The sequence below is a fragment of the Molossus molossus genome, unplaced genomic scaffold (assembly GCF_014108415.1).
Source record: "Molossus molossus isolate mMolMol1 unplaced genomic scaffold, mMolMol1.p scaffold_m16_p_19, whole genome shotgun sequence".
NCBI lineage: Eukaryota > Metazoa > Chordata > Mammalia > Chiroptera > Molossidae > Molossus > Molossus molossus.
The window spans coordinates 11,718,667-11,741,934 of record NW_023425354.1 but is presented as its reverse complement, the minus strand read 5'-3'; the positions used below and the strand labels follow the sequence as shown (position 1 = coordinate 11,741,934).

The 23,268-nt window shown below is 45.4% G+C and overlaps 2 protein-coding genes and 1 pseudogene across 3 annotated transcripts in view; 2 read left to right on the top strand and 1 right to left on the bottom strand.

Annotated features, from left to right (window-relative positions):
• Positions 1 to 11,468, bottom strand: part of PITPNC1 (phosphatidylinositol transfer protein cytoplasmic 1) — a 227,088-nt gene extending 215,620 nt beyond the window's left edge. For both annotated transcript variants that reach the window (XM_036267860.1, XM_036267866.1), the window contains exon 1: positions 10,613 to 11,468. In XM_036267860.1, coding sequence (XP_036123753.1) covers positions 10,613 to 10,660 — 48 coding nt within the window. In that variant the 5' untranslated portion in view covers positions 10,661 to 11,468. The remainder of the gene's footprint in view (positions 1 to 10,612) is intronic.
• LOC118634048 lies at positions 11,053 to 14,477 on the top strand (annotated as a pseudogene).
• A 7,521-nt stretch (positions 14,478 to 21,998) lies between these two features.
• The window catches only part of PSMD12 (proteasome 26S subunit, non-ATPase 12), a 32,037-nt gene continuing 30,767 nt past the window's right edge, over positions 21,999 to 23,268 (top strand). Inside the window, exon 1 of the mRNA XM_036269790.1 lies at positions 21,999 to 22,158. Coding sequence (XP_036125683.1) covers positions 22,051 to 22,158 — 108 coding nt within the window. The 5' untranslated portion in view covers positions 21,999 to 22,050. The remainder of the gene's footprint in view (positions 22,159 to 23,268) is intronic.

Genomic DNA, 23,268 nt, shown 5'->3' with positions numbered 1-23,268 from the left:
TGCGGGTGGCAGGCACTCGATGTGTCCCTTCACATCGATGTTTCTCTCTCTCTCTCTCCCTCCCACTCTATCTGTACAAAAAATGGAAAAATATCCTCGGGTGAGGATAAAAAATAATAATAATAAAATAAAATAATAAAATAAAATATAATTGTGGTAAAATACATATTACATAAAATTTGCCTCCCTAACCATTTTTAAGTATAGTGTTCAGTGGCATTAAGTACATTCCTGCTGTTGGGCAGCCATCACCACCATCCATCTTCAGGAGTCGTCTTGCAAAAGTAGGACTTGGTGCCCCTATATACAAGTGTGAATGGTACATTTTGATAATTTTTCATGCCCTCCAATTTGCTTACCTCCAAAGTTTTTGACTAAATGTGCTGAAAACATGGTGTTGCTTTGTCTGTTCCCATTATTTTTAGAGGAGTTTGAGAAACTCACAGGTGCTCACCAGCGAACATCTCTGCTGCTGATGTCTATAAAAGCCAAAGGTTTTCACTGCCATTAAAAGGAATAATTTTCAAAAGTGTAGAGGCGGTTCTCTTTTTAGAGCATGAACTACAAGTTATCTTCAAAGGAGTCTGTATGATTCATTTATCAAAGGTAAGCTGAGGAACGTCACTTGATTTAGTACTTGGGTAAACTTGATCGTTCAACGGATAAAACTTCTGGAGTGCTCTCTTAGCGTAACTGGAATAGAACAGCCTTCTCCTAGCTATTTTCTTCGATAATCCTGAACAAGTTATTTACTCTTTAATAAATAACCTCTAATGTTCCTTTCAGCATTAGGATTCTAAAGGCAGGTAACACTGGGTAGAGCAAAGAGCAGGGACTATGGAGTAGGACCACGTAGGTGGGAATCCGGGTCTACCACTGACTAGCTATGCAAGCACCCATGTCCACATCTGTAAAATGGGATGATAATATCTACTCATTGGACTATTATGAGGACTAAGTGAAATAAGAAGGCACACAACAAATGTAATTTCTTTCCCTCCTTTGCATGTGTAGTGTGGCTGATATCAGTCCAAGCATATAAAACAGAAATCACATTTTAAAACACTTTCCCAACAGAGTGTTTGTTTCATGGAATGCACTGCCGAGACATACAGTGCTGACTGTTTTACTATGTGCATACAAGCAAGATCACTGCAGGGCCACACTCAACCAGACCTGTGACACGGATCTAACTCCTAAGACAGTCGGGGCAAGGAATTTTCACAATTTATGTAAGACACGAAGACAGAGATGGCTCAGTTAAGCAAAACCAACCGCACAACCCTTGGCTTTCGAGGCACACGGTTCAGTCCTCCACAACACTTTCAGGAAGCTTGGGTACAAGACCCATTAATATCACCATCTCTACACACTGGCTACACAAGTTGGAAACTTTCTGGCCAATCAAGAGATAAGTGACACTTTGCCATTTCAAAAATAAATAAGTAAATCCCACTACAATGTTTAAGACAAACAAACAAAAATATTGCACAGCTTTGGGGAAATACAAACAATCCACCAAGTAAGTCCCAGTGCACTTGAAGGTTTCAACAACTTAATTATACAGCAGCACACCGCCCCCTACCCACAGTGTTACATTCGGCGGTTTCAGTTACCTGCGGTCAAACAGGGTCTAAAAATATTAAGTGGAAAATTCCAGTGATAAACAATTCATGCCTTAAGTTGCGTGCCATTCTGAGTAACGTGATGAGATCTAGCAGTGTCCTGCTCCATCCCACGAGAGACGTGAATCATCCCTTTGTCCAACGCATCCGCGCTGTATAGCCTACCCACCTACTAGTCACTTAGTAGCCAACTTGTTTATCAGATTGACGAATGTCGCAGTATCGGGGTCCTTGTGTTTAAGTAACCCTTATTTTATTTGATAATGGTCCCAAAGCCATTCACACAACTTCTATTACATATATTGCTATAACTGTTCTACTTTATTATTAGTTATTGATGTTAATCTCTTACTGTGCCTAATTTATAAATTAAGCTTTGTTATAGGTATGCATGTGTAGGAACAAACATAGTGTATGTAGCATTTTGGGTACTCTACATGGTTTGAGGCATCCACTTGAGGGTCCTGGAACATATCCTGAGGATAAGAGGGGACTACTATATTAGCATCAAAGTTACTGGTGACTTCTCCCTTTTTTTTTTTTTTTTTTTTGTGGTACGTGCCCCTAGCAGGAACCGAACCTGGGATTCTCTGGTCCGCAGGCCGACACTCAACCGCTGAGCCAAACTGGCCAGGGCATACTGGTGACTTCTCATTCGCCAGTTGATATATTTTCTTCTAAATATCAACTGGTGATTTTTGGTGTAAACAACAACAACAGAACTAGTGCTCAGAAGACACCTTAATACAGCAAATATAATCAGAGCTGAATGGTGTGTGTATGTGTATAGGTGACATGAAGAAGGGGAGCCGTCTTTGGAGATTAGCTGCTTAAATTAGTTATTTAAACAACACTACTACAAGTTGTCTCAAATTATATTTGTTTAGCCAATCTTACTTCTCTAAGTGATTCATTCTGGGAAACAAACAACACCCTAAAGATCACCAGATGTAATTCGAGAGGAATTAAAGGATGATGAGGTCTTTTTCTTTGCTTAGGAACAACAGGAATTCTAGAAGGTCATGCTTCACCCAAACTTTAAAGGAACAAAAAAAAAAAAAAGGAATGAAGAGTCATTAAATAAATTTGTTCAAGAACTTACATTAACTACTTGTTCAGATATATGAGTCGGCTTCCACTAAAGTCTATAAAGGAGTTTTAAGAGCAGGCCCCTTTTGTCAGAGTGCTGGGAAATGAAAGAATGAGTCACTTTAATACTTGATGTCAAAATCTTGGTGCGCTCTGGCTTTCTAAATCAACACACAGCACTCCACAACGCTGCACAGGCAGTGAGCCAGGAAGTAGTGGGTGACCCTAGACTCCTTCCTCTGTCACGGGAAAAGCCAGCAGCCAAGACAGTGTGTCCCGGGCAGTGGGGTTCCCTTCTAGTGATGTGCCATCCTGGAGACATGCCCAGCCTAACGTGGTATGATTATGCCATCCTAGACTGAGTCTATTGAGACATGGTTTAAATAGCTAGTTAGCCTCCTCTATAAAAAGCCCATGATGGGAGGTCTTAAGGCAGAGGACTCAACTCCCTTGTAGAACCCTCTCCTCCTCCAGAAAGTGTTATCTAGGATTCATTCTGCTAACACACTACTTCCCACTTGAGGAGCATAGGAAGCAGAGTAATGCACTTGGAGCCATAACCAGAAAGATCCCCAGGTACTGTTCCTTCATGGTGGCTACCAGCCTCTGTCCCCGTGAGGGTGGGGCTAGGGGCTCAAGAGGATCATAACATCTGTTAGTGAAGGGTCCCCAGTATCCTGAAGCCCTGCAGTTAGCCTTTCAGGGGTGGGGAACACGTGGCCATGTAAGGCCTGCAAACTCAATACCAGCTAACATCACACACCTCACCAAATTGGCCTGACCAAATATAGCAAGCTAATTTGTAAGCTGATCATTTTCTATGGCCTGCAAACGATACTACAAATATTCAAATGGCCTTTGGCTGAAAAAAGGTTCCCCACCCCTGCAACTATTCAAGCTGTGATTTCTTTTCTCCCCTTAAGTATGAAGTTCTGACCTACACTGTGGTCATTCTGATCGAAACCTGGCAGGTTTTTTCCCCTCACTGCTGTGAAAGAGAAGTCTCCTTCGGGACGCTAAACACAGGACCACCAGAGCCATCTCCTTGAGCAGGAACCGTAACTTTTTGGTGTACTCATAATTCAAATTCAGCACTTCTGTCAACGGCCCTCTCTCTGAACACAGACGGTCTATTCTGCTGAAAAAAATCTGAAGGCCACTCTATTTAAAAAAGCAAACAAACAAACAAAACCAAAACAGGTTTATTGAGATGTATTTTATATACCAACTCAGTGGTTTTTAATATATTATTTACAGAGTTGTGCAACCATCACCATAATCTACTCTATAATGGCAAGGAAACTTCCTCAGTGGCCTGTGGACTGTAAGCTCCAGGACAAACAAGTAAACAAATAAATAAAACAAGTGCTGCTTATGATAAATGCTCTAAAGGAAAGAAAGAAGTGCAGAGAGAAAGATTAAGAGGGAAAACTATTTTAGATGGAGCGGTCAGGAAAGATGTCTCTGAGGAGGTGACATTTCCACTTATACACCCAACTAACAATGTTAGTTTTCTATAAACTTTCAAGTTGTGACACATGACAGTGGCAGAGGCTGGGGAGCCTGAGAGGGCTCAGCTGCAGGGCCATCACACGGTACCGTTTCCATGGGTTCCATGTGACCGGCGCCCCTGCAAGTGTGCACCATGAGACTGTACGAATTGTTTTTAACTTTCTGTAAGTTGGAGGATATGTGAACTGAAAAGTCAAGCTTCCAAGAGACTTTTTTCAAACAACTTTAGGTTTTCCAGATAAGATCTATTTTCCAGTTTTAATATTATAACACACTTGGAATTTATCTGCCATGTGGCCTACAAAAAAAAAAAATCTCCACTGGGGAATACCACAAAATTCCTGACTTCAAGCATGACACAGGGAAGCCAGGCAGTTGGCAGCCTACAATCTGAAATTCTCCCTCCTCTCCCAGTGGGCTGAATTTGCTCAAGATATGTAAAACCTGCCTGACTTCTTGCTACAAATCAGCTGATTTCTAGATCTGTTTTTTTCTTTGAACAGAGGCAGAAGTGTTTGCTGGTTTTCAAAAAGGTTTTCAGAGTTACGTGACTATACAGACCGCCAGGCAACAGAAAGCAGGCCAAAGCCCATACAGGCCAAAGCCCATACAGGCCAGCCAGGGCACCTGTGCCCTCACTCCAGCGGCTAACGCAGTGAACCTCCAGGGACTTTCCCAGTGATCACACATTTACTGCTTGCCACTGTGCACACACTTTTATATTTAAAAGAACAACTTTGTGAACCTTACCCCCTACACACACACAGACACACACACACACTTTCCTAATTGACACTCTGGGGCCAGAGGGAGACCTTACAGAGGTTGAATGTTGGGGGGGGGATATATATATATATATATATATTAATATATATATTAATCCTCCTCCGAGGACATTTTTTCCATTTTTTGTTCAGATAGATAGAGTGGGAGGGAGAGAGAGAGAAACATCAACATGAAAGGGACACATTGAGTGGCTGCCACCCGCACGACCAACCAGGGCCGGAAACAAACTGCAACAAGGCACGCGCCCCCAGCGGGAACCGAACCCGGGACTCCCTGGTCCACAGGCTGATGCTCAACCACTGAGCCAAACTGGCCAGGGCTATATATATATATTTAAACTGCTTACAAAAACAAAACAGTATTCTCCATTCACCCGAAATGAGCCTTTCTGAAATGAAGATGACTCGCTTTTCTCTGAATATCAATAATACTCACTTAATCAGATAAGGTTTCTAAGTTGATTTCTAAGAGCTTTAGGGACTCACTCGATGCCTCTTCAAATGAAAAGCAAAAGTTAATTACCACCTTCTTTTAACTAGGGGTTTGTTCATAACTGTGTGCATTTTTTTCAAGGCCCAGAATCTGTTTCAGGAGAAGGGCATTCACACCCAAATCACAGGGAGAAAAAAATGCAGTGCCCTTCACACCTAAAGTCAATTTCACTGACCCGCCAGGAGGATGGCATCTGCTCCTTGTTGTCTGATCCATTAGCGGTGAAAGGTTTGCACTTATCCATTAACCCGCTCCTCTCCCCAGCTACCCTCATGACCAAGGAGGGAGCTTTGCAAGAGAGCTGTTCCCTGGCTGTGGAACAAGCCAGAGAAGCTACCAGGGTGGCTCAGAAATCGAACTCGTGACCCTGGCATTGTTCCAATGGGCTGGGGGAAGGGAGTCACAACAGTCCTCATTCCTTTGTTAATGTTGCTTATTTTTTTATTGTTTTCTTTTTTGTTTGTTTATGCTTGTCGTTTTTTTAATTAATAGTGCTCATTCTTTTTATTTTTTAATATTTTTTTCTTTATTGATTTTAGAGAGAGAAAGGAAGGGAGAGGAAGAGAGAGAGGGAAACATTAATGCGAGAGAACATCGATGACAGTGAACATCAACTGGCAGCCTCCTGCATGCCCCCCAACTGGGGATCAGGCCCACACCCCCAGCATGTGCCCTGACCGGGAATTGAACCAGTGACCTCTTGTTGCATAGGTTGACACTCAACCACCCAGCCACACCGGCTGGGCAATAGTGCTCATTCTTAAAAAAACACTTTCAAAATTACAATTATGAGGTATCCAGGGGAAGGACTAGGTCTATGAGATTAACCCAAGGAGCCTTTACACTCAGGGGTATCACTTTGTACAAAAAAATTGTCAACGCCAATATCAAATCTAAAATCTCTCCTTAAAAAATACGTTTGCAGGTGCAGACCACAAAAATCGTTTCAAACAGAGAATAAGGAGCACTACTGGGCACTTTGGCACCTCCATTTAGGTCATTCCAGAGGTGGCACCCCCTCCCAACCCCAAATCTGTTCTCAGAACTTCGAGCAAGAAACGTCGCTGGGGACCCAGGCAGCCTGGATAAAGTGCACTGGCTCCCTGCCAGGGCAAAAAACAAAATAATATCCTGTATTAAAGAAAGATATTTCTCTGTTCTTTCTTCCTCTTTCTTCTTTTCTTGGAAGGGAAAAGAGCGTTTCTATCTTTCATTGTGCACCAAATCCCTAAAGACCACAAATAAATCCCTAAAAGTACACATATTAATGTTAATGCAGTCAAAACAGGAACTGTTAAACACCAAAGCAAGCAATGAAAACAAAAGGATTCCTGCCTTAGATTATATTAGGATGTGCTTAGCTCGAGGAAAATGCTTATCTTGCTGCTAAATAGCTGTCAGGGAGGGGTGATTTTCAGATGATGCCCCAAGGAGTCATGAAGATGACATTTGGAATTGGGATGCTGGGACCAGTGGCAGCACCCAAGGAGTTTCTAGGGGAGGGAGGGGTCTTGAACTCTGCCATAATCTCCATGGAGCCGCACATCCAAAAGCCACCCTAAATAAGCATACAGTCCAAGGAAAACCAGTGGGCTTGTTATACAAAAGCAGCTTCAAATGGAGCCCCCCTGGTCACCCTTCTGGTCAGCCTGTAGTAAAACAGCTGCTATACCAGATATCAGAAGGCCTGGGTTCCGGCCTAGACCCTGCCTTTAGCTATGAAATGGGCAACTAACTGAACCTTCTACAACTCTGTTGTTCTCCACAAAGTGAAATGGCTCAACTGTAGATCCTCTCTAATAGCCTTCCCAGTCTAAAATACCAGAATCTGTATAACCAACTGTTTTTAATGAAGACAGTGACAACTACCTCTTTATGACCAACTATCAGCCCCAGTACCCTTTACTGAGCAGAACTTTCCAAGGGGCTTATATTTAGTTCAGAGACAATGTCACTGGACATAAATGAGGAGACTATTCCAATGAAATTTTTAAAATTAAAATTAATTCATGGGATGTTATTTCTTATCATTCTTTATTCTGAAATTAATGTCTAAAACAGAACAAAACACCAACAACTCTGTCTAGACGGTAGATCAGCTTTCTTTTCTTTATCTCCCAGAGCTGTTCTTCTTTCCTGGAACTAGGGGACATTTTATGAGTTAAAATAAAGCTAGAGAAATAGTAAAAACAGTACTGTCTATAACAATTCAAGAGATCTTTGATTTTTTCATTTAGTTAGGAGTGCTGACTTTATCTGTTTTCAAGAAATGTGTTTTGCTTTTGCTAGAGTAAATACTAGTGACAGGCAAAGAGCAGAATAAGGAAAAACAAATAATGGTTTTTACTGTGGCTCTGGTTCTGGCTTGGCTATTAACTAGTGTGACCTGGTGTTCGTACAGTACTTAATCGTTCTGAATCTCAGTTTACTCATCTGCAAAATGTACATAACACACCAGTCTCCCGGACGCTCCCCTCCACCGCAAGGAGTCAAATGGGATGGGGGGGGGGGAACCACACAGTGTTGGTTCTCTCAACGACTCTCCAAAACAAGGCATTTGCCTCACTTTAAAAAATAAGGACACTGCCACTAATTAACTGTGATGGTTAAACAGAAATAAGTCCCTTAAGTTCTGTAGATCCATAAATCAGGCCTAAAGTAAATGAAGAGTTGAAACCAAAGTTAGGGTTCCAAAAATCTCCCTAAACTGATGGTAACTGTCTTCTTTGAAGACATTGTTAAGTTGCTTCCCAATTTTCAATGTTCAGGTTGGTAAGGAATAGTGCAAAGGGAGATTGTGGTAACTGGGGTTTACTACCAGTCAGACTGTAGGGATCTAATCTCAGGCCAGATGGGCCTAACCTCTCCTCCCATCAGCTGATTGAGGGCACCTGAACCCTTATAGTTGAAACATCTATCAATCTAAACTACCCCCCCCCCCCGCGTCTCCAAGTGGAAAACTACTTCAGAAAATGACCTTACAAAAACTGAATCATGCTTTAGTCCAAATGAATTACACATTAATTAAGTTATAATTATACATTGTGTTACAGGTGAAGGCTGATTTCATTTGCCAATTAAGAAAGGAAGGGCCTCCACCTACACCACTCAAATGTGATTATTTCACTGGGGAAGTGGTGGGTATTTTAAGTTCTTTAAAAAAAAAAAAAAAAGGGGGAAAGGAACTGTTGCTGCCGGGTCAAGAAAGCCTGAGAAGGGAAGCAACGAATAATGAGAATTTGCAGGTAGTAGAGAAGATTCTGGAACTGGTTACTTTCTTGACTATCACCTGTATTTTGCGGGTATGCAGTAAAAGCAAGGTCCCTAGATTCCAAATTCCGATCAATAAACAAAGTCATTAGCTCAGCAGGTGTGGCTCAGCGGTTGAGCATCCACCCACGCACCAAGAGGTCACTGGTTCGATTTGCGGTCAGGGCACATGCCCAGGTTATAGGCCCAACCCCCAGTGGGGGGCATGCAGGAGGCGGCCAATGATGTTCTCTCTCACTGGTTTCTCTCTCTCTCCTCCTCCCTTCCTCTAAAATCAATAAAGAAAAATTTTTAAATAAATAAAGTCGTTAGGAGGAGATCCGGCAGAAGTAAACACACCTAAAGCTGAACTACTCCAGCTCAGCTGCCCTCGGAGTGGGAAGATCTCAGTCCTTTCTAGAATACACCAGTTTCATTCATGTGCCTCCCTCACTCTCCAGAGGCTTGTGTATTGCTTCACTTTTTATTTACACAGTCGGGATGCGCACCCCTCCCCCCCAAAACTCTGCCTATCCACATGGTCTGCATCCTTCAAGATCTTGCTCAAATGCCAACGAACTGCATTCGGGTGTGGGCTCTCTCTCTGGCAGCCAGCTTCCCTGGGATGCGTTTTGTAAACTCAGACCTACTTTGATCATGCCTTGCATGGTACGTGGGTCTTGCCTTAACACTTGCTCCCGACGACAAATGAAGACAGACCCTTGGGAGCACAGCCACGTTCTTGGTTAATTACCTTTTTCTCTCCCAAAGCACCTAGCTCCTTCCACAAAGCGATGGCTCAAAAATACCAGCTAGATTAAGGGCACTATATTTAAACATAAATACGGTTGAGGTTGCCGACTTCATTTGTGTAGCCAAACCAAACCACACTAGTGAGTTTCAAATTGCCTTCATTAGCTCCCTGCTCCCTCGCTGTCGCTGGACAGGCGCTAAGCAATTGTGAAATCACCAAAAGGGTTGCGAGCACAGGGGGAATGAAGGGAAGCTGAGGCCTGAATAATTCTTAAGTCATCATTTCCTGAAGGATGGAGCTCGCTGCTTTGGAGGAACGAAACCCGGGGCAGCGCTTGGAGGAAGACCCCCGGCTCGCCCGCGCTGCAGCGTGGGGACCCCGGGGCCGACCCGCACCCGCGTGCTGGAGCGCCCTCCCGTGGCCGTGCCGCAGCCCCCGCCACGCGCAGCTCGCTCGCAGACCGTGCTCCCCGCGGCTGAAGAAACAAGAGACGGAGAAAAGTTTCCGAGCCAGGCGGTTTGCGAAAGGTCGAAGCCAGGTCAAGGAGCCTGGATGCGAGGGCGTGGCGGGAGCGGCGCCCGGGCTGGCGGCCACCGCAAGAGGTCCTGACCCAGACGGAGCACCCCCACCCAAAAGGGTTCTGAGGTGTCCCCCAGCAGGGCTTGAGGCCTCCAGAAACCGAGGGCAAAGGGTTTCTCCTGTACCCGGACCTTACAGCAATGGGCGGGAGGGGAACCTGAGCCCATACCAGAACGGGATGACCCTCCCCCCCGGGCACCCCAGCTACCAGCGCGCGCGTGGGGCTGCTGGGTTTGCTATATTCATTTTCTTAAATGGAGAAAGGGGGCGCAACGACTCCCTTTGGTGCATTCTGGTCCCCAGTAATGTGGATCTGGGTACCCCTAAAAGGGCCCACCTGGAGCCCGCTGCCTCCTCCCGCTGGATGACAAGTGGAAACGGCAATTCTCCTTCCTCCCTCCCCTCCAGCCTCCTGGTTTGGGAGGTAACGTTCTACCAGGTTTCCCTGCCGCCAGTAGCAGACCCGCCGGCCGCGGGGTCCACGGCCCCCCGGGGCAGGGGGCGGGCGGCCGGGCGCGGCGCTTACCTCGTCCACGGTGAGCGGCATGCAGATCCGGTACTCCTTCAGCAGCATGGTCCTGCCGGCCGCGGACCACCGGAGCGGGAAGCGGGGGCCGCCCCCCAGAACAACAAGGCTGCCGCCCAGGCGCAGGGCAGGGAGCCCAGAGCTCCGCGCTCGGAACCGGCGAAACAACCCAGGCTGTGCGCTCAGCTCCTGGCTTCCTCCTCTCCGCCCGAGAGCATGTCAAGGTTTGGGTCCGGGTGTTTGCGGCTCCCCCGCCCCCTTCTTCGCCGAGGTCTGTCCTCCCGGAACGCGGTGTTGCAAAGTCAAGGAGGGAGGGAGCGAGCCCCGCTGAAAATCGCTCTGATCTGCAGCCCCAGGCGGTAGGAGCGGCCGTCAGATCAGGACATGCCCGGTGGCGGGCGAGGGAGCAAAAAAGGAGAGATATCCAAAAATTACAACGAATGCACAAAAGTCACCCGTTGGATCCGCCTCTGAAACCAGACGTGAACCTGGCTACCCCCCTTCTCCGGCCGCTCTGCCCAATGCTAATTCACCAGGAACACATTGCAGCCGGAGATGCTGACTTTCCAGACAAAGGCTCGATGGGCTCCTCTCCCCGGGCGGTAAACAAGATTTCCTGCTCTTTTGAGGGCCGGTCCCCGAGGCGCTCCAGAGCTCGCTGGGGTAGAAAAGGGAAGCCGCCGCCGCCGGTCTCTGCCGGGCTGGGGCCCCGTGTTCTTCCAACCCCTGCTCGCGCTGCGAGGGGCGGGCGAGAGCAGGCTGGCGCCTTCCTTGCCGTCCCCTCCCCCGAGTCCCTCGGCTCCCCGAGCGCCGTGCGTGCCCGCGAGTTTGCAGCCACCTCGCCCGAGCCGGAGAGTCCGCGCGTAGCTGCAGTGAGCCTCGGGCCGGGGAGGTGGGTGCGGGAGGAGCCAGCGCCAGCGAGGCTGACATCAGCAGCGCCGCGGCGGGGAGCCCCATCCGGCCAATGGGGAAATGGCAAAGAATGTGGAGGATTTAAACAAAACAGCATGTCTCTCCCGGGCTGCTGCCAGGCCGCCGGGCTGCCCCGGAGCACAGCCCCATCGGCGCTGGGAAGGATCAGAGAAGGGGGCTTCCTGAGACTCCTTTACCCTTTGAATCTGTTCTCCAAAGTGTCCTGAGGGCCATAGTGCTCCGTCCAGCCACTCGGAAGCTAATGGTTCCAAGGAACAGAAGTGCTCTTTGACCTTTGGCAAAGGTCTTCACAAATACCCACCACAAGTGTTTTCACTTTGGTCCAGCAAGCAAGTCCATTGCTGGAGAAGCCATGGGATTTGAGAGCATGAGAACAAACCCTTGCCTGGTTTCCTAGCTGGTTTTAGAAAAGGAATCCTGGAAAACTGGGGAGTGCGACAGTGTGAACGAAAGTGAAGTACGAACACAAAGACCCGGTAGATAAAAGGTGATAGGAACACAGCCTTTTACCTCTCCTGCCCTGTTCTGCAGTCTGACCGCAGGCATCGAGAGCGACAAGAATAGGTTTTCATGTTAGCACTCCTAAGTTCAAAAAGTCACAGTGAAATGTCAATGAAAATGCCTGGAGTGTGGGTATTTCCTCCATATTAAACAGATCCCTCATTTTAACCACAAGAGGCACATTCTTCAGTTACTCAGGAAGCTGCATGTAACTGCTGAAGTCTGTTTTTCATTTGTCTGGTATTTTTAAGCTTGTTTTTCTGAAGAGTTGCTGGGTGAAAAATGCATCACTTGCCTCTACGCAGAATAACCTGCAAGTGTCATCTTTGCTCCTAAAAATATTTATGCTCTAGAGTCCTGCAGCTACTCACAGAGCTTGGATGGTGATACAGATAGCCTCAATATTACAGTATTTTAAATTACACTTAATAAATAATTATCCAGTGTAACTATGGAGGGCGGTGGCAAAAATCATCCAGATGGCTGGAGAGAATTTATAACTGTGTGAACATGATACAAAGCTTGATAGAAAAATGACACCCTATATCCAGTTTATATTTTAGTGAAAACGCTTTTCTAGATACATGTTTCCCAGAGTTGGCTCAGAAATATTCACAGCAACTAATTAAAGCTAAACCAAATTCCTCGAAGTGGAAAATCTAAATCTGACACTGTAGTGTTGAATAATAACACATAGAAAGCCTGTGATATGGAAAGAAGCTCAAGCTGTTTTTTCTTTTTTCTACTTCTGACTTGAAAACAAGTGTAGTGGCTTCGCTTCGGGCACCTAATACTCTTTCCAGAGCAGGGAGGGAATGTACTGGCTGGTGCAGAACATCAGAATATGTGGGTATGTTCCTGGCTTCCTAGATGTATCCTGACATTGATTCTGTAACTAAGTATTTTACTGATGAATATTATGGTTGAGGAACTACTCTGAATTTTCCAAACTGCAAATCAGATGTCTATGCCTCTCCCCTTTCCCTTCTTGTAAACTGACTTCTCCACTGAAGGTTTCCTTTTCATTTAGTCCATCTGCATGCCTGGTCACATTAATCTTGTTCAAGCATGGTTTTAATTCCAGTGATTCTCTATGGCCTATTGAGCAAGTTCAAATTCCTTGGCAGGAGGATCAAGGGTCTGAATCTACCTTTCCCACAACAGCCGTCACCCTTCCCCTGAGACAAATCTGTTGGCTGGAGAGGCCTCCACTTGGCCTTGAATTTTCTGCTCCAGCATTTGCCTTCAGACAATCCCTCCCCACATCATGATTTTTCAGCAGGGCATTGATAATCTGTGTTTTTGGAAAGTGATTCTGATGGCAGCATTTTGGATGGGTGGACACCAGAAGGGCAGAAGGACACCAGAGGCAGGTTATTCTATTATTATAATACTATAGGAGAGGCTGCCTGGGCTCATTCATTCTGCGCTGGGCCTGCCAGACACCTGCACTCTCCTTTAGCAGCCACATCTCAGGGACCCTGTCCGCCATCCAGATCTTTCATGCAGCCAGATGACACCAATAGTGTGGCTGGCAACATCCATGGAGGAACCATCCTGAAGATGATGGAAGAGACAAGGGTCATCTTCCGCACCCAGAACTGTTACAGCCAGAATGGGGAGCGCTATGTGGCCACTCTGGCCCCTGTCAAGCACGCCCTATTTTTTCTGTCACCCATGTCAGGTGGCACATGTCAGCGCAGAGATCACCTATACCTCCAAGCACTCCGATGGAAGTCCAGGTCAATGTGATGTATGACAGCAGCCTCACAGGTACCAAAAAGCTGACCAATAAGGCCACCCTGTGGTGCCCCTGTCACTGAAGAATGTGGACAAGGTCCTGGAGGTGCCTCTGGTTGTGTACTCCTGGAGGAGGACTGAGGCCCAGAAACTGGAGTGCATGGAGACCAAGTGGAGGAATGGGACATCATCCGGCCTGTCCTGAACCCAGAGCCAAACACAGTCAGCTACAGCCAGTCCACCTTGATCCATCTGGTGGGGCCTTCTCACTGCATGCTGCATGGCTTTGTGCAGAGGTCTCTCCATGAAGCTCATGGATGAAGTGGCCTGGATCTTGGATCTTGGATCTTGGCCACCCGTCACTGTAAGGCCAACATAGTCACAGTTTCTGTGGTCACCATTAACTGTCACAAGACTAGAAAAGGCTGTGTCATCACCACCTCTGGGCACATGGCCTTCATGTACAGTAAGTCCATGTAAATCCAGGTCCTAGTGGACGCAGATCCTGTGTGGGGGACAACTCACAGAAGCGCTACAGGGCCACCAGTGCCTTCTTCACTTATGTGTCCCTGAGCCAGGAAGGCAGATCATTGCGGAGACCAAGGACTAGAAAAAGTGCTTTGAGGAAGGCAAAGGGCACTACCTGCAGATGAAAGCAAAGTGACTGGGCCAAGCTGAGCCTCGGCCTTAGATGCCTCCTCCTACTGCTGGGCCCAGAGTAGCCCCAGTACCTAATCACTTGGAAGTTACCCCCTTGGCCCAAAACCCAATTCATGCTGAGAGCTGGTGTTGTGTGCGGTATTTGTCTCACAGTGTTAACCTGTCTTCCTGCAAACCTGTACACCAAAGCTTTATTTATATCATTCCAGTGTAAGTGCCCAGTACAGTATTGTCCCTGACACTCAAGGCATTCCCTAGAGCCCCAGGGAATATTCCACATGCCATCTGTAATGGCTCCAGCATCACTAATAAAGCTGCTGTTTAGCTAGGGGAAAAAATACTATAAGAGACATATGGAAAAGGCCTGAAGTAACGAATGAAGAAAAGAGAATGAATTTAAAATATTTGGAAAGGACTTGGGGGAGGGGAGAGCAAAGACAGAGCTTATTCATTAATAACTCATTCACACAAAGGTAGGAGAGCGCCATCTACTGGCCAGAAACATTTTAACGTGTTCTAAATCACCTTAGTCAGCAAGTCTGGCAAAGAAAATTTTATCTTTCTTTTCAACCAATGGAGCCCCCACAATATCTATTTCCAAAAAGCCTCGAAGGTGTTGCTATCATCCTTGTGGGTGGTAGGATGTTCGTTTAACAATATACAATCTCATACAATCTACAGCTACTGATCATCACATATTAAAAAATATGGGTGGGTGCAAAGGGCAAAATAGAGGAACAGTCAGGTTACCAGTGAGGTATGATGACCAAAGGGTAAAGAATATTAGCCTATGCATGTATGTGACAACATTTGTTCTCAGTGACAACCTATGAAGGCATGGGTTCTCAAAACTCAAGATGGGAGGAGGTGTATATCAAAATCGATCGTTTAGGAGCTTTTGGAACACGCTCCTCCCACCCCCACATTGAAACCTCTTCTCAGGTTGTATGAAAAAAACTGTAAGAAGGGCCCTGGCCGATTTGGCTCAGTGGTTAGAGCATTGGCCCTCGGACCAGAGAGTCCCGGGTTCGGTTCCCGCTAAGGGCATGTACCTCAGTTGCGGTTTGTCCCTGGCCCTGGTTGGGGTTGTGTGGGTGGCAACCACTTGGTGTGTCCCTTTCACATGATGTTTCTCTCTCTTCCTCCTTCTTTCCCTCCCACTCTGTCTGAAGATAAATGCAAAAAAAAAAAAAAAGTAAGAAGGTCCCACCTTCTGTAAGTCACATTAGAAAGAAGTCTTTGTGACTATTCAAATCGTGCTTTATTCATAGAATACACCTGGTACTTCTCAAGTAAAATATATGGTTCTTCTGGTTTCCTCTTTCCTATTCACTATACCTAAGGTATGTGGGTCCATCCAGGCCCAGTGAAAGTTCTGTCTCCCACACAGAGCCATTTTAGATAACTCTTTTCCTTTCTAGACAACCCAAAACACTTATTTGAACTATTCATTTTGATTCTTGTGTGTGTGCAAGTGTGGCCTTTATATACAAAAGGTCATATACAATACTATAAGAGTTTCATCTGTTATCCAACTCCCAAGCATAATAGTAAGCTTCCAGAGGGATACTGTAGGTACCAATGAATGTCTATTAGATGTATGCATATATTAGTTTAGGATTCTCAACCTCCGCACAATTGACATTTGATACCAGGTAATTTTTTGTGTGGAGATCACTGTAGGATTTTTTACACATCCCTGGCTAGTCTTTACCCACTAAATATGTAGCAACCCCCCCCCACACACACACACACACATTACCAAATACAGTGCTGAGTATGGAGGGGGAACTACTGCAATGAAGAACCACTGTATTAGTGTAACATTCATTAATCTCATCTAAATGGTTAGCTACTCCAAAAGAAGCTTTGGGAAAGACTGACATTCCGTCAAAATCAGGACTACAGAGAAAAGAAATAAAACAAAACGGTTACATCAGAGTGATGTAAAGATGTCCCTTTGTCATTACCATGCTCTGCTTTTTTATTTTTTTCTTTATTGATTTTAGAGAGAGGAAAGAAGAGAGAGAGAGAAACATCGATGAAAAAGAACATCATTTGGCTGCCTACTGCATGCCCCCCACCAGGGATCAGGCCCACAGTCTGGGCATGTACCCTGATAGGGAATCGAACCAGTGACCTCCTGGTGTACGGGTCGATGCTCAACCAGTGAGCTACACTGGTTCTACTTTACATTAACAAAATAGCCCTCGATAAAGGGCTTGACCTTAACCTTGATCCCTTGATTAAGGTAATGTCTGCCAAGTTTTTCCATTGTAAAGTTACCATTTTTCCCTTTCCATACTTCATTCTTTGGAATTGAGTCAGTAAGTGCAGCCCACACTCAAGGGAGGCCCCCTCCTTGAGGGACGAGTATCTACATATACAATATGGGGATTCTGCAAGATTTGTCCCTCCTCCCTCATTTATTTATTCATTCAATTATTTATTTATATCGTTGTGGAATTGTGCATATTTATTTTATACTTGTTACAATTCTACATTCATTTTGTTATTCAAATTGTTCCAGCTTTGGCCATTGGTACCTCTTGCTGTTTGGTTCCAGTGTCCTTTTGACATGCCCCCCTCTACCCCTTAAAGGTGACTTTTGAAATCAAATGTTATCCTTTGCAATTAATTTGCAATTGGGAGGGAGAGAGAGAGAGAAACATCAATGTGAAAGGGACACATCGAGTGGATGCCACCTGCACAACCAACCAGGGCCAGGGACAAACTGCAACCTAGGTACGTGCCCTTACCAGGAACCGAACCCGGGTCTCTCTGGACCGCAGGTCCACGCTCTAACAGCTGAGCCAAACTGGCCAGGGCAAATTCATTCTTTTTTTTTTTATTATTTATTTTTTATCCTCACCCGAGGACATTTTTCCATTTTTTGCACAGAGTGGGAGGGAGAGAGAGGAAGAGAGAGAGAGAGAGAAACATTGACGTGAAAGAGACACATCAAGTGGCTGCCACCCGCACGACCAACCAGGGCCGGGGACAAACTGCAACCGAGGTACATGCCCTTAGCGGGAACCGAACCCGGGTCTCTCCGGACCGCAGGCCGATGCTCTAACCGCTGAGCCAAACAGGCCAGGGCGCAAATTCATTCTTAATAAAACTACACAAAGCAAGTCCCAAGGCAATTCTTATGTGTAAATCCATGTACCAGGCCTCTATTAAACACAGAGAATGCCTTTGATGTGTAATTGCTTGCACTGTACAGTAAACGTTCATAAAATAAAAATTAATTGACAATGATGTGGTACCTGAATACTTCACAGGGAAAAAAAACTAGAGGTTCTGTAGCCAGAGTTTTTTAAAAAATAAATAAGCTAATAAATTTATCAAAGTTTTACTTTTTATTGCATTAGCTATTTTTACAGAAATTAGCAATACATTGGAATGTTTTGAGATGAGTTACGAGACTATAGGTAACTTATACTCACTGGAGAGAAATTTTAGTGATAAAAGAAAACATTGTCCTGATCCTGAGTGTCCTTTAAGAGGAGGCAACTGTACAACCACAATTCATTGTAATTCTTTTTTTTTTTTTTAATCCTCACCCGAGGACATTTTTCGATATTTTGTTCAGCTAAAGTGGGAGGGAGAGAGAGAGAGAGAAACTTCGACGTGAAAGGGACACATCCAGTGATTGCCACCCACACGACCCAATCAGGGCCCGGGACAAATGGCAACCAAGGTAAGTGCCCTTAGCGGGAACCGAACCCGGGTCTCTCCGGACCGCAGGCCGACGCTCTAACTGCTGAGCCAAACCGGCCAGGTCCATTGTAATTCTTTAACCTAGTATCATAAAATGATGTTGACACATTTGGAAAGAGTATTTCTTACTTATGCAGTGCCACATAAGATGTCATGTAATTTGACTTTTGGTGGGATACTTCAAAAGTTACCTGAGAGAAAAAGAGGGAATTATGTTTGCTTATTAAGCATTGTAATCATTTATATCAAAACCACGCTATAAAATTTGCTTAGATGGCCCTGACCAGGTAGCTCAGTTGGTTAGAGCATTGTCCTGATGCACAAATTCAATCGCCGGTCAGGGCATATACATGAATCAACCAATGAATGCATGAATAAGTGGAACAACAAATCGATCTCTCTCTCTCTCTCTCTAAAAAAAGATTAATAAATAAAAATTGCTTAGGTGACTGTAATTAGGCTGAAAGCTGGTCCCCCAAAGATATCAGGCCCAAGCCCTGAAACCTGAAAATATCACCTTATTGGAAAAGGAATCTGGAAGAGGCAAGGATGGAATGTCCCCTAGGGCCTCCAGAGAAAGCATGGCCCTGTCATACCTTGGTTTAGGCCCAGTGATTCTGACTTCAGACTTCTGGAGTCCTGACTGTGAGAGAAGTTCTGGTGTTTTAAGCCACTAAATATGTGGTCACTTGTTACAGCAGCAAGAATAAGTGAATATAACACTTTCCATACAACTTTGTTTACCTGATATAACTGCAGCTGATGTGAAGAAATTCTACACAGGACCGAGAGATTTACTCAAAAGATAAAATACAGTATGTTTTTCTTTACAAAATGATTCACACGGCCCTGGCCAGTTTGGCTCAGTGGTAGGGCATCGGCCCGCGGACCAGAGTCCCGGGTTCAGTTCCCACTAAGGGCACATACCTCGATTGTAGTTTGTCCCCGGCCCTGATTGGGGTTGTGTGGGTGGCAGCCACTCGATGTGTCTCTCTCACATCGATGTTTCTCTCTCTCTTCCCCCCCTCTCCCTCCTGCTCTATCTGAAGATTAATGCAAAAATGTCTTCAGGTGAGGATAAAAAAAAAAAGATTCACATGTACTTGAAAATACCAAGCTTTTCCCTTGCCTTTAAAGTCGGCAATTTACAAAAACAGATATTTTACACACGTCAGGAACATTTCTGTAATGTAAGCCTCATGGCTTCAAATGCCGTCAGTATGCTAAGGACTCCTAACTTCAGTTCTCTAGCCCAAATAACTCCCCTTAATTAGACACGTCCATCCACTTGCCTTCTCAGAATTGTCACTTGGATATCCAACAGGCACCTCAAACAATATCCAAATCTGGGCTGCCGCCCTTTACTTTACCCTGACTTGCTGGTCCCTAATCTGTTCCATTTTGGTAAATGGCAACTCCATCTTTCCAGACAGTCAGGTCAAAAATCTTAAAAAAAAAAAAAAAGAAATATGTTTTTATTGATTTTAGAGAGAGGAAGGGAAAGGGAGAGACAGAAACATTAATCAGCTGCCTCTTATATGCAACCGGGAATCAAACTGGTAACCTTTCAGTACTTGGGACGATGCTCAACCAATTGAGCCACAATGGCGAGGGCCAGGTCAAAAATCTTGATAGCATATTTGATCCTTTTTCTCTCACTTCCAACAGCAAATCCTACCTTGGCTCTCTCTTCAGATTATATCCAGGATCTAGCCACTATTTTTTGTTACCTCCAAGATTAGGGAGGTAGGGCTTCAGTGTGGTGCGGGAGTCAACTAGAGTTTTCTCTACCTATTTATTTGCCTCTTTCTTAGACCCCCTCACACTCTTATTTTTTTAGTTCTGGACACTATAACTCATTTACTCGTTTTTTTGTCTTTTTTTTAAATCCTCACTGGAGGATATTTTTCCATTTTTTGTTCAGATAGAGTGGGAGGGAGAGAGAGAAAGAGAAACTTCAACGTGACAAAGACACATCAAGTGGTCGCCACCCACACAACCCAACCAGGGCCGGGGACAAACTGCAACTGAGGCAAGTGCCCTTAGTGGGAATCGAACCCAGGTCTCTCTGGACCCCAGGCCGATGCTCTAACCGCTGAGCCAAACCGGCCAGGGCACTTTTTTGTCTTTTCAAAATCTCACAAAATGTAGCCCTCCCAATCTTTTTGTCTATTCTAGTCAAACCAACTGCATACCAAATGTAGAGCCAGAAAATATCTTAGCCTCATGCATCTCAACCATACTGGCCCCTAGAGTGTGTTTTAGAAATCAGGGAATTTGGGGTTGTCACATCACTGAGGGGAAAGGAAGAGAGTAGCACATAATTGTGATGCTAGACATCTGCAATGCAACAAACCTACACAATAAAATACTGTCCTGTGGTCCATCAGACTTTTCAATGTCCTGCCAGACACTTACTTATGTGTCTAAAGACTAGATTCTAACTCCATTTTACTTATGCCAAGCTATTCTTTTTTAAGTTTTAATATGGACTAAAGTTTCTACTAATTCTTCTGTGTGAAAAACAATAAATTATACTTTGACATAGTCAGAACTCTACCAAGAAGTTGTACACTATTTTGGAAAAATCATGCCACCAACAGAAAGCCCTTCTGATACTTGAGGACCCAATAAAACACACCTATTGCAATCGTAATTTTTGCATTTATAGTTATTGTTTATGCATAGAAGCAAATGACACTGTATTTCTACTGCAGACATATTTTAGCTAATATATATTTTATATATATATTTTTATATATATATAGTGTGTGTGTGTGTGTGTGTGTGTGGTATGTGCCCCTAGTGGGAACTGAACCCGGGACTCTCTGGCCCACAGGCCGATGCTCAACCGCTGAGCCAAACTGGCCAGGGCTAGCTTTTATATTTTGAATTATATATTCTTTTGCTATTTTGCATTGTTCTTCCTTTACAACTGGGATGTTGTGTGTGTGTGTGTGTGTGTGTGTGTAGAGATGAGTTCTGTTATCCATGGTTTTCATTACAGAATATTTTTAAAAGGTTATTCAGCATTATAAAGGGATGCTGGTGCCGATTGCATTAAGAACCACTAACATACAGGTAGACCACTCCAAGGTTTCCCATTTGTTTCCCAGTCTACTGCTGACACTGACCACACCATACACGACGTCGTTTTCCCTTGCAAGGATCCTAAGCTTTTCCACAGGGGCCCTAATGGTGCGGATGATAATAAAGAAAACTTGTATGGTCCTTAAGAATTAAAATAGTCTTGCATCGGATATCGTTGAATGCTCACAAGAGTCCTACTGGGAAAGCAAATAAAATATCTTCCTAAAGATTCTTACCAACTGTAGTGCATTGTCGTAAAAACGAAGGCAAACCAAAGTACTTTACTGGAGCCACAGCCATATCTTCGTTTATGAGTTTTCAGAGATCCCAGAGATTAAGTCAGCAAGATTCTCCACCAGATGAGACCTTAGAACTTTTTTCTTTGGGATTTATTTCAGCCTGCTCTTACAGACACGAGAAAACCGAGTTTTGGGAAAAGTTAAGCAACTGGCCCAAGGCTCCGAGATAGCATAACATTTAAAAACATGCGTGTATGACTATATGGGAAGGCCTATTCGATTACACAGGTTTCCCTCACCACAAGTTTTAGACGAGAAGCTTCTCACCATAGATGAAACCGGACGGGGACTTCAGCGGCGAGCCCCGCCCCTCGCCCCGCCCCCAGGGCGGCCCGCCGTACTGCCTGACTGGCAGCCGGCGCCAGGGGGCCTCGTGGGGTCCTTCGAGCGGGCTCCGGAAGCATTGCCTGAGCGGGTGCGCAGGCGGCTTCCGGTGTGGGTGACGAGAGGTGGCCGAAACAGGGAGACATCAAGGGACCCTCAGGCAGCACCATGGCGGACGGTGGCTCGGAGCGGGCTGATGGGCGCATCGTCAAGATGGAGGTGGACTACAGCGCCACGGTGGATCAGCGTCTGCCCGAGTGTGAGAAGCTGGCCAAGGTGAGGGGAGGCCGGCTGTCTGTTGGCGGGCGCCAGGGGCTGAGTCACGGCGCGGAGCCTGCTTAGGCCTCAGGGGGCCTGAGGGCTGGAGCGCGCATCCCCAGCCCGGGTTGGGCCTGCCTAAGTAGGACACCCCAGGTCTCCCTGATCGGGGAGACTCCAGGCGGGGTACGCTGGTGCATACCGCTTTCCAGACCCTCCCCAGGACAGAGGGTCACTTCCTCCTCGTAGGAATTGGGGCCCCATAGTACTTTTTGCGTTTCCTTGGATACTGCTCAACATTTACATTGGTAGTTTCCCAGGGGTTAAGGCCGCTGCAGCATTCAGGCTGGATCAGGGAGTTTCGTTCAATTGCTGAATCAGTTTATGTCAAGTTGTTTGTGGATCGTGGCGATGTGCCTGGCCTTTGGCGAGGAAGAGGCAGGAAAGTGATAGTACGAGGTGATTCACACAGGATTTCTGTCCTGGAGGAGTTCGTGTAGGTAACGAATTCGACAAGTCATGTCTGGCGGTGAACGCCGTGCAAATATAAATAAAAGTGTTATTGGAACCCAGAGAGGGAACCTGTTCGTTCTTCCTGGTGGGATAAGGGATGGTTTTACAGACAAGCTAATGTTTGCGTTGGGCCTTGAAGAAGGAGTAAGATTGGGTTGGGAAGGAGTCACTCCTGTAGCCGGAACTACGTAAGTAAAGACAAATAGGCACTAAAGTACAGAATAACCTAGTTAGAGGAGTTCTTGAATAGTATTTTAGCCCAATTGCTTATCTCCGATAGGATAGAAATTTTACTTGATCCAAACATTGTCACTCCAGGCAACTTTGTGTATCATTTTACATGTAAAGGAACTAAGGCTCAGAGTTACTTGTCCAACGTTACAGCAATCAATGGGTAGAACCAGGGATTCAAAGCTTGGTTTGTCTGACTAGGGTATGGGTGGTTGTTGAATCAGCGCCATCATGGGCTATTGCTAAGACCTCATTATGCTGAGGACTCATTAAGTTCCTTGATCAATCTCCAGCCACAGACATTTATTGCTATCCATCTGGGATGTTTTTAGGGTTGTTTTTGTCTTTACAAAGCTTGATATATAAGTACATTAAAGTGTAACA